The sequence below is a fragment of the Pleurodeles waltl genome, chromosome 3_1, assembly GCF_031143425.1.
Source record: "Pleurodeles waltl isolate 20211129_DDA chromosome 3_1, aPleWal1.hap1.20221129, whole genome shotgun sequence".
NCBI classification, from domain to species: domain Eukaryota; kingdom Metazoa; phylum Chordata; class Amphibia; order Caudata; family Salamandridae; genus Pleurodeles; species Pleurodeles waltl.
The window spans coordinates 547,728,847-547,740,939 of record NC_090440.1 but is presented as its reverse complement, the minus strand read 5'-3'; the positions used below and the strand labels follow the sequence as shown (position 1 = coordinate 547,740,939).

General features: G+C 39.4%; 1 protein-coding gene across 2 annotated transcripts in view; it reads right to left on the bottom strand.

Annotated features, from left to right (window-relative positions):
• The window catches only part of MEGF11 (multiple EGF like domains 11), a 1,692,327-nt gene that overhangs the window by 687,457 nt on the left and 992,777 nt on the right, over positions 1-12,093 (bottom strand). For both annotated transcript variants that reach the window (XM_069222897.1, XM_069222898.1), the window contains exon 8: positions 7,863-7,999. In XM_069222897.1, the coding sequence (XP_069078998.1) occupies positions 7,863-7,999 (137 nt within the window). The remainder of the gene's footprint in view (positions 1-7,862; positions 8,000-12,093) is intronic.

Genomic DNA, 12,093 nt, shown 5'->3' with positions numbered 1-12,093 from the left:
CATAAACTACCCTTGTGCTGTGTCTTTCTCAAGGACTCGGAACACCTACCCCTCGCCGGGCACAAGCTATGCCCAGGCAGACAGCAGGGGACGTCCTCTTGTTTGCCACTGAGCTGACAAAAAAACAGCAGCTACCTTGCAGGCATTCCAGTACATCTATGATAATCAACACAGAAGTGCTACATGATGCATGTTTCATGGCAGAAGAAAGAAGTGGAGGGTCCATATTTAATCATCAGAGCTCCTATCAGCCTTATTTGATTGCGTCTGTTAGGGCTCAATGCAGATTTTGACTTCATCAATTTTGAGGCAAAGCTTGCTGCTTTCAAAAGATGTTAAACTTACTAGGTTCCTCTTAAAAAAAAATAAAAGCTGTGTTCCGGCATTCCTGAATTCATTCACTGTCTGTCTTGAGCATCAGCTTTTAGCGGTGGGAGATTTTCTGAGATCCAAACGGACAGTGTTCACCTGAGACTGCACCGCCTGCTCAACCATACCAACCTAGGTCTGCGTTAGCAACACTTTTGTCCTGTACAACGTGTCACCAGTGCTTCCCAGAACCCTGATGCCAAAGGGTAAACTGTCAAAGCAGAACAAAACTTTCTCATATGGGTTTGGTCATTTGATGGCACCATACTTATTGATAAAAACAAACTATGATTTTAATATGTGAATAGATAGATGAGATCAAGGGGCCGTGCCCTGGAGTTAATCTTTCACACGCGAGACTCAACTAAGGTGAAGTCCTCTGTCACAGGAGCCTGGCCTTGCCATTGTGTTAGTACTTCTATCCATTTGGCCTTAGGCTTCAGTGCTATCACAGCTCCCAAGTCATGATACAGCAACAGAGACATACATTTCTCTCTTTCTCTTGCAGTTCACAGGACACTGCCTTGCTAATTTAATAAAATTCATATTTCTGCATGTCCTATAAGGAGACTGTAGATTGCAATGGATTTGATACCCGGGTACAAACTGCACTTAACACAACAGCTATTATTAAAGACTTGAGAGATATCCATGCAAGGGAGATGAAAAAAAGTGCATCAAATCAACATAATCAGGAATATTAGTAGGTAAAACAAATGTTAAAATCTTTATACTAAAGAAATATGGAAGTACATTCCTCAAAACCAACTATTTTGACTTCCACAAGATTTTGAAAAATCAACCTTGCACAAATAACGTCACAACAGCAATAATTTATCATCCTACATTCTTGTAAAAATGTCTTCAGTCTGTCAGGTTATTCTCTAGAGGTTATTATCCATAATGGATGGGATCATCCCAGCTCTTTTCCTCAGCTCCAGGTTAGATGGCCAATCCTCTATTCACTGACGCGTTGCAACTCGGCTCACTACAAATTATTTCCTTATTTTGAAACTAGACTAGACTGACACATTTGTAGCTAGCGTATTGTCATGAACTGGAAATATAGCTTATCTCCCCATACTTGGCAGGCACACAGGCACCATACTTTAAATGCTGTCTCCTTAGCTCCAGTAAAAGGAAGGAAAGGCTGGAGTTGGACAGGGAATGTTGGCACTATTTGGCATAAGGCTATGCGTCTTTAGAGGAAGCTCTACACCAAAGCAGAAACTACATTGCCCAGACTAGAGTGTTTAGAATAATAACCAACTCTTATGCCATTTGGGAATAGGGGTAGCCGTCATTATTGTTGAGTATACGTTTCCTCCTGGTTCACAGCCTACCTTGCTAGGTAATTCAGATATATGCAGGGCTATTCACACAGGTGACTTACACTTGTTAACTTGTTAGCAATTTACATGCATAATTTACTTATAAACTTTTCAGTGATTATACTACTTTTGGCTATTCACAAAACCTGAATGCAAAGTTTCCCAAAATAGACCTATATATCTCCACCACCTGAAAAAAAGAGGTAGAGTAAAATTTATGACTGTGCGTTACTACTGCCAAGAAATAAATAATAGCAAGTACATCACCACACAAGACCAACCACTTGTACTGCAACACTCTCCCACTGAAAATAAAGGAGGTAGGGACTTAAAATGAAACCTGATAGGAAAGAAATATTAAATTAAATTAATTAAAACAGTAAAAATTATATGTAATATAATTTAACGCTCAAAAACTTAATATACTCCATATTTGTTTTTAATAAAATATGTTAATACCTATTTAGAATTAGAAAATTGATGCAACTCCTATTTTACTAAAATATATTTTAATTAGTTTTAATCAATTCATACAACATTTTAATAATTATTAAAATATAATGATTTTTTTTTTCAATTTAGGTGGGAATTTATTTTTTAATTTATACTTCAGAAAAATAGATTTAATTTATTTAAATTAAACACAGAGTAAATTCAAACCTTAATTGTGCTGTAACCTTTTTGTTTAACATTTAAGATACACACCTACAATTATTTCACTTTATTTAATATTTATTTTTACTAATCTATTATAATGGTTAATAAACTCTTATTTTTCCCAGCACATACCATAGTGAGAGCTCCAACTCGACGGTGGAGCCTCCCTGTGGTAGAGTAAATGGAAACAAAAGTTTCTCGAATTTAAATAAGTAAATTGTAAAAATATATTTATGTTAAATTTGAATGTGAATTCATTTCCTTTCTCAGCTTTATTTGATTATATTGAACTACCCATACACATACAATAACTATGACACATAAATTACAGCAAATATCATACCGAATCAACATACTGCCATGAAACAGATCTTGCAAAACAAATATTTTGATAAATTAAACATGATATTAAAAATATCACACAATCAGGTTACAGTTCCTGTTAATGCAGCATGTATCCATAAATTCATATCCTGATTAAATTCATATTGCTTTAGGTTTCAAACACATTACTTTATGCCTTGACCTGAATTAATCTTGGCAAGTTAAAAAATAATTAGCTTCTTAAACATACACTGCTACAACAGTGAGTCACAGCTTTAAGAAAGTTAGCCACACTGAAGCATATTTCATTAGAGGGTAATTTTTGGAGACAGGTTAATGCTGTTCAGCATCTCATAAAACCTAGTCTTCTCAGGATTGGGAGCATACATTTGTGTGTGAATATTCTATACAAATTACAAACAATTAGATATGCAACAAGGTCTGAGGTGACGACTCATCATAAGGGCATATGTAAGTAGAAGCAGTATCATATTGACCGAGAGTAACAGTCAATTCCCATCTGATTGAACCAAGTCTGAACCTAGAAAGTAGAATTTGTTCCCATGGAAGGATAACTAGATCCAAATAGGGTTCTAAGCCAAAAGTGGCTTGGATTGCAACATAATACTTTATAGAGGGTTTTAACAGTTCCCCTGAAACCCTCTCATTATGCCTAGTCTCCATCAATGCTGTGCCTAATCCATACCTTATCATTGCCAGTTATTTGTAAGGGCGATGAAAATATAGCAGGCCTTCCCAATTTAGCAGTGGTTACTTTTATGTACTGAAGCCAGGGGATTTTTGTCCAAAGTCGCGAGATAAGCAATCCTTAATAATATCTTTATTCAACGATGCATGCTCATTGCATGGAACTGAGGACCACAGCAATTATTATTATTGTTATTAAATATATTTCTAAAGCACACATTTGAATAAAAGGCATCCTGGCACTAAGCATCCTAATGCGGTCAGTCATGCTCTACCCCACCTTTATGTAGTAAAAAAAACAAATTTTAAGAGATTTTCTTAACTGGCTAATATCAGATGATTTTTGCAGGAACTCACATTTCGCAGGTTATTCCAAAAGCGAACTGCCTGACCTGAGAACGCTCTGCCTCCGACTCAAAAAAGTCTATAGTTTTCCTGAATCAAGAGACATGCATTGGCGGATCAGCGACCTAGTTAGTAGTTCCTGAGCTTATTTCTCAAGTAGACATAACCCATCATAGGTGCAGCCATGTAAACAATTACAAAGTGATTTAAAAGAATCTTCTTTCTCACTGGTAACCAATACAAATATTTAAGTATCATAGAAGCTGAGGATATTCTTGGGAGATCCAGGGCTGACCAAGCTGCTGCATTGTGGAAGTAGGCCAATCATTTAATTAGCATGTCAGGTGTACCCATGAGCAGTGTGTTACTATAGTCTAACTGGGTAAGAATGGTAGTTTGCACAATGAGAGCTCAGTGTTCTGCGGGAATAAATGGCAATATTTTCTTAACTTTTTTAAGAGTGGAAAACAGGTTGAAGATAGCCTATTGACAAGCGATGATAATGAGAGATCGTTGTCAAAAAAAACTCCCAAGATTTTGAACCTCCAAAGATGCAGACTGTGGAGAATTGGTTTGAGGTGGCCAAAAGTTAGCTGGTAGTAGCAGTGGTATCTGATTTGCTTAGCAATGCTGTACCTCAGTTTTGTCTTCACTGAATTTCAGGAAATTCGATGACAGCCAACTACTAACCTAACTTATACACTGGTGGAAATTGTGAATAAGGTGCCAATTAAATTTTATCTTCTAGATATTCCAGACCTAATTTTTCATGATGGCAAAGTGTGGGCTAGACACAAGGAGCCCCAAAAGGCTCAACACATACAGTTGTCCTCCACCTGTAAAACTTTTACATCAGTATATCCCCATATACGAGCCCCATATGTTAACACTAGGAGACACTTTCTATTATATATTTCTGGAACTGAGGCGATCGGTTTACTCCTATACTGGCTGCTAGATTAAATAAATAACTTACAAATTGTGTAAAGCTACTACTGGGTAAGCACAGGACCCATGTGCTAGCAGAGTCAAGTACAGTTGCGGCTCACGACCAGCAGAAGGGGTGGGGAGGCACGCAGGGGTATGGGGGGGAGTCGGGGATAAAATTAAATAAAAAATAATTTAAAAAAACATCTACCATCATTGCTGCAGCTGCTCCATCCGTTCCTCTGGAGGCACAGGCTCCCAGCCCTGCGCCAATCCTGACGCTGCTCAAAGCAACATAAGGGTTGGTTGGGAGCACCCAGCCAGGGCGCTCCCAGGCAGACTGGGAGCCTGTGCAGGTTCTCTCCAGCCCAGCAACTGTGTGGTGGTTTTCTGACATATCCACCATCAGGACATTTGGTCTATAAGGTTTCTGGCCAGATAAGATTGTCTACAATTCGCAATAATTCAATCCCCCAATAAACATTTAGCCAGTGGACTGATCCATGATAGTTGTTCTTTCATTATAACATCATTACATTTTAGATGTTGAACTTCATATTCCTAATTAACCAGTGTATTACTATTTTCCAACTGTTTAAAAGACTCACTATCGTCATATTGTAGGCAGGGGACATTAGACAAAAAGACCACATTAAGCATTAAGTGGGTGTTAAATTGATTGCTCCTAGGCCCTTGGAATTTTTCCATTTATACCCGCATCTAGCACCTTATGTCCCCCCAGTTAACCTCTCAATAACTAACCACTGCATTCTGAGTGACAGTAAACATCCTACATATTAAGACAATGTCATCCTGAATTAGGGGACAGTGGGCGCTGAGGTAGTAGCTCTGGCCACAGCCCTTGACGACTCCATCATGATCTTAAACAGCTGAACATCAATAATATCCAAACGCTCATACCGTGAGCGAAGACTTTGATCTAAAATCCTTTTAATGTTGCCACAAAAAACATCTTTAGTTTTATTCAAATCACTCACTGAAATAATTTCAGGGCCCTCTTGTACTGGAATACTAATCATCTTCTCTCCAGAGTCATACTTTTTTGATTGTCTCTTTTTACATTTAGCCGCAGGGCTCACATCAGAACTGACCACCATGCCTGTGACTGATTTTCAATAAAGCAATTTTTTTAAATGCAGCCCGTTTTCCTTGATGAAAACTGGATGTGTTTCAAAAGTAAAAATGAAAAGTTTTCTTTTCAATTTTTCAGAATACACAGTGGTCCTGCTAAAAAAAAAATGTTTTCACCAACATTCGCAAAAGGGTAGGAGTCCCTTGGAGACACCTTCCCATTTGCAAATGGGTTACCACCAACTCGGAGTTGGTGATAAAATCCTAATGTTTTGAAACTGCATTCTGGTCGCAAAATATTCACTTGTACCAGTGCAATTTGGTATTAGGAAGGGATGCCCTAAACATGCCCCTTCCTAATACTGAATCTCAAACCCTATTTGCAATTCGGTAATAGGTTATTAAAACACAATTAGGGCCTTTGTAAATTTTAAAATGCTTTTTTCTGGTTGTAAACAGCCCAATTTTGCTAATTGGACTGTTTGCAACCTAATAATAGCTTTGTACATCTGGCCTTTAGTTCTCCATACTGCCATCCAGTGGTTAAAGAGTGCTACTACATGGCACTTTACTATGGACTAAGCATTCCATGGCTACCCATGAATGATTCAGATATATCACTTAAGGATGAGCCTTTTGATCATGTTTGACCCTTTTACTGCAAGGAGGTACTGGAAAGGTCCCTGTGGTTCGGTAGTCACATGGCACCACAGCTTTTCCATTCTTCTATACAATGCCCTGCAAATTAACACAGGCACTGTAGATAAATGTATGGTATGGTTCTAAAGGCCTGTTAATTCATTTTGGGTGGGTGACCAATTATTAATTTCTGTAAGTACTGCTCGTGAGATTTGGAAATTGAAATCGAAACTGATGTAAGCATAATGGTTATAATGAAGGGTGTGCATAATTATAGTGAACCTGCATGAGATGTCACATTTATCGTTTTGCAAGTTTACAAAATTGTGAAAGTAAGCTTTATTCTTTTCAAAGCCTCTTGCAAAACAAAATTCTGCTATTTTGGGAAATATTCTGCAAATCGTCAGTTTGTAAGCTCTTTGTGTTAGTAAAGTAAGCGAAACAACTCCTACGACTCTTTCACTTCTTCTGCACAAACTAAATTTTGTTGTTTAACTTTCAAATGAAACCCCGATTTATACACATTTAATCACTGAATTAAACAATAATCTGTAGTTTCGTAATTTTACTCACTCCTACTAAAAGAAAAATGTTATGGCATTTCTGTCCTACTCCAACCAGCGACGCTGGCACAGTGTTCATAATGGGATACTACCACCAGTATTAAATCAATTAACTCATAGGGACTGTGAAAAGTCCAAGTGTTGCCCAAAGAGCAAGCGTAGTAAATAAGTCTCACCCCTTCGGAAAGACAGGGGTAAGGGTGTAGTATGTAGCTGTTGGTGAATTTTGGAGCACACTGTCCTATATTACTAAAGATCGCATGGTAGCTCATTGTCGTTTACAGACAGCATATTTTCCCTTGGAATGGGGATTAAATTTGCACAGACATAGTTTTACTGCTAAAACCATAAGCGCACAAACGATGTGTGGAAATGGTTTTTCAGTGAATATTTGATACTTGGCCATCACCAAGTAGTATGTGTATTCAATTGCTCTGATCGTATTACAACCTTGGCTTTCATTACACTTCAGGATTACCAAAAATTGATTAATTTGTGCTTTCCTTTGTGCAGACACATTTTAAAATATATTCGTATAACTCATTTATAGGTATCTACATTTTGTTCTGTTAAAAAAAAGGCAGGTTTCAACCTTTCCTTTCACACAACCAGGACTGCCACATTCTCCTCTTTACAAAAACTTTTCAGGTTGCAGTCAGAAAAAGAAAAGTAAACACAAGTCCCCAAGTTAAAAGAATAAGCAGCAATTTATCAGAGGCCATAGGATGACATTTGACCTTTGTCTCTGAACACCAGCAAATGTGACAAGATAAAATCAAAATTTAAAACCATCTTTATTGCTCATTGTCCTTTGGAATTCCAGCATGATTATTTTGAGGGTGCCGCAGCACCCCTCTGACCAGCCCCTATGGCTGCAGCCTGAAAACAGCAAATAAGCGACTTTTACCTTTCTCCAGTATACCCAGCTGCGCACTGACACCTTCCCGTCACATGGTCACACTGCCCTCCATGGTGGCAGGGACAATCCTGGCTGCAGTTTGTTCCGTATTTGCCACGAGAGCACGGCTGGGCACAGACAGCTCCCTGCAAAGAAAGAAGACCAGGGAACTGTGATATAATAACGGGATCAGAACTGTAATCGCATCACAGATAGCACATTTAAAACATTGATTTACAGTCACACTAAGCTGAATCAATTAAAACTAACCAATGCAGAGCTGTTTGATCATTGACAGAGCTACGTTTTCTAGTGTTCCTGAGAAAGTGTTAGAAGATAGGAGCTACTCAGGCAGACGCTGAGCATGTCGATTTAACTGTGGAGTAGGAAGCGGGGCCTAACACAAACACCTGCGGAGCTGGGGGCCTTCCAATCTTCAGGGGGTGTCAATTCCACCAAAGGCCAATAAATATTTGCGAGATGTGGGAAACTCTGGAGCTCCTCATCAGATTCCCTAAGGGGCCCTTCATTTTGCATTATACCACTGGTAGGAAGCATGCACAGGCAGGCTCTGAGAATGTGTTTACTGCTCGGTATAGCAGCATACTCGGACAGGCGCTGAGCATGTTGATTTTAGTGATATGTACAGAAGCCTTATGGCGTGTTTCTTCACTGTCTGCCTCTATCTTGGCGTCACACAATAGGAGAACCCATCCATACCTTTTCAGTTAGACTCACCCGAAGGTCCATTTATCCATTCTGGAACAGTTGCTTTTAACAGAAAGTATAGGATCTGTTATTGTAACATTTGAAAACATTGAGAATATCATTCCCAATACATCCTGCGCACTTCAACCACTGAGGTCATCCAAAAGCCATTTACAGGTAGGGGGTGCTGTGTTTGTTTCTTTCACTGCTACTTGTGCCTGATGGTGTACCGATCTCTCTCGAGCTAAGCAGCCCACTTGCAAGTTGCCCATAAAAGACATGTGCCCCCATGAGAACTGTGCAGAGCGGAATTCCATAGTGGAATTCTGTTTCACACAATTCTAAATGGTCCAGTGTTCCTGCTCCTGGAATTACTGGGTGCTGGAAGAGTGAACCTGATTTTACCAGCCAGAAAATCCAGCAGGTAGAATCACTGTGGGAAAAGGCTTCACTGTAGCACAAACCTCTTCCAAGACCCCTGCTCAAACTCAGACATGGCATGCAGCTAATCATTACAATCACCCCCTGACAGCTGCCGTTCTCCACTCCTTTCTTCACTCTCCTTGTCCCTTCCTCCACCCCCACATTACAACAGCCTCCTAAACACTTTAACCACAGCCCCTTTCACATTTGTACCACCTGCTCAAAGCAAGCGCTAAATATATGCTAAACTCCACGGAAAAGGGAATACCATGCAAAATATGGTCTGGTAAATCCGGGTCCGCACAGTAAGTCCCCATTTTGTGAGATTTCACTTATAATCGCACAATACTCGTGGGTTAGTAATGTACAGCGCTAGTAATTAGGTGTGCAGAGTGTGAACCCCACCAGTGATGTGAAACTTGTAATTGGGGCAATGGAGGACCTCTTAAAGTGCTTGGGCATAGCCCAACAGGGACGAAAAGGCCCAGTTATCACATCCCACCACATCAACAAACACTCAGCAGGCGTTACCACATTTTAACTTTAACAAAAGACAGAGAATGCAAGATTCAATCAGGATTCCATCAGGATGTAACAGGGAGAGGCAGTGATATATTGTATTGACATTTGTATAGCACTTCCCTAAACCCTCAAACATTGCTTTGTGCTATTTTCTTAATGCTTTGAAACCATTCATAACCATAAATAACATCAGGCCCAAATTTAACAGAAACTGAAGGAAAAAAAGATATATTATGGCATCAGTTTTAGCAATGATTCTAATTAATGTCCCAGCCCTCCAAAGCCTGTCTATTGTCCTTATCCTAGGTAACTGTTGCTGTACGTAAAGTGTATTTTGAGCACTGCAGGCTCTATTGTTCTGTGAAGGTCATACGCATTTTTACTTCTGCTTTGGCTGTTCTGGTTGATTGAATGCACTCGCAGGCCTCATAACTGCCTGAGTTTGTGACTTTGCAACACCAAAGGGTAGCACCCATCATGTCTGTGCACGTTCATGGCCACATATTCCATGTGGTTCTAACTGAATAGATGCAGACCACATAGATAGCAGACATTGGCTTGTGCGACCATGTCCATCTTAACACTTCTCTCTTACAACCATGTGTAAGTACAGCCACATGTCTGTTTACAACACAGTTTCAGTAGTTTCAGCCAAATCCACACACTGCACTGGAACACTTTAAACATAGCCCAGACTGAACTCACACAGTTCTGTCGATCAATTAGAACTGAATCTTTAAGAAACCGATCTTGCATTATATTTTTTTCTGCAAATTCACACAGCGCAAAAGTAACATAACTTATTAAGTGCCTAACTCTGGACCTGAAACAGGACATCAAAAAACTCCCCATATATGCCTCACGAAAAGCACACACTGTTCCGTTCTTGGCCCTCCAGGGAGTAATCTGCTACATCCCTACAAATTTGCTTTGGTGCCTCATTTAGAGTATGAAGCATATAAATAAATAAAAAATACAATACAACACATCTAAAACCTTACGTACTGTGAGGCCATAATAATGTCAGTACAGAACTAGGCAAATCTCCATTGATATAACCTATCCCTGCCCTCTATAAGTGTACAGGCTTTTCTTAGTGCCTGATTCAAATATCTGTTTTAAATTCTGATTCGTGCACAAATGAATGTTTGCACCAACATCAGAATTCTAATTTAATTACAAAACTCTTCAATGTTCTCCTAGAAGATTTCACCAGGAAAAGCCTGAGGAAATCTATTATGATAAAATGCTAAGACATAAAGGAAACATGCGGGAATCAGAGTGGTAAATACTGATTCCACATGTTAGGCTTCATTCTGAGGTGGGGAACTCAGGAGAAGTTAACTATGTTACCAATTCAGTACTCTCCTCCGTGGTAGCAGCAATTACTCCAGAATGCTATAAAACTGGTACCATGGCCTTGGCCTCCAAGTCTGTCTTTATGCTTCTATCATGACATGAAGTTTTCCATACAGGTACATAGCTAACTGTAAGAAATTGGATTATTATTTCGGTGGGTGACTATGCACCTCAATTAATAATCACAGCCCTTGTCACAATGAATCCTCAAAGTCACTAAATTAACCTGAGATCAATGCCCTGGTAGCTATGGCACTGAGCAGAAAGGCTTAATTTATAGCAATATGTAAAGTATTTATGCAGTGCCAAACAGTGATAAAGTCAAAATGGAAAACAACAAAAATCCCAAACTTAATTAGAAAATAGAGTATAATTTACTAAACAAAATGACAAACATCCAATAAGGGGAACCGGAGATATGATTTTTTTACGTTTTAGGTAGAAATATATTTGAAAAGCACAAAGCACCAATGATATTTAATGGTCAGGGTAGACCTGAACCTAGGCACAATTTGAGGCTCACCACAATGGAATCTGGGTTTGATACACTAAACAGGTGTGTCCTACTGAATGGAAGAAATGGGTTGTCAGGCTCCTTTTGAGGAAGTGAGACTTGGCCCACAGGACAGAAGCTAACTATAGGCTGACCTTTCTTTTGCCAGCAGTCTCTAAAATTGATGAGGAGTTCTGACTCACCGGCTTTCTAAACATCTTGAAGAGCACTATTTACTAGATGCTAGCATGATGAGTTTAAGACCTGGTTTTGGTAGGGAGACTGGCCTCTTGTCTGTACTGAACAAAAGAGGCCTTGGCGGGCTTTACTGGATGACACCAGACATCATTACAAAACTAGCATTTCATATAGAAGCTATGCAATGACCTATGAACATATTAAGCGCAGCATAGTATATATATATTTATATATATCCATTAGAAACATATACATTTGTTAAGCAGGCCTAAGGAGTGTGTATTTATTTTAATATTTTATGAAAAAAACATAGGGCCTCATTATGAGTTTGGGGGATGGGAAGACCTGCCTGCCGAACTTCCGATGGGGAGGTTGCCTCCATGCTGGCTACCTCCCCACAGGGTCCATTATGACTTTCCCTCTGGGCTGATGGGTAGAAACCAAGGTTTCCGCCCGTCAGCCCAGCAGGAAAGTGACAGCAGCATTGTCGCCGACTAGTAAAAGATCTAGCACCAATGCTGCGTCCGCAGGGAGCAC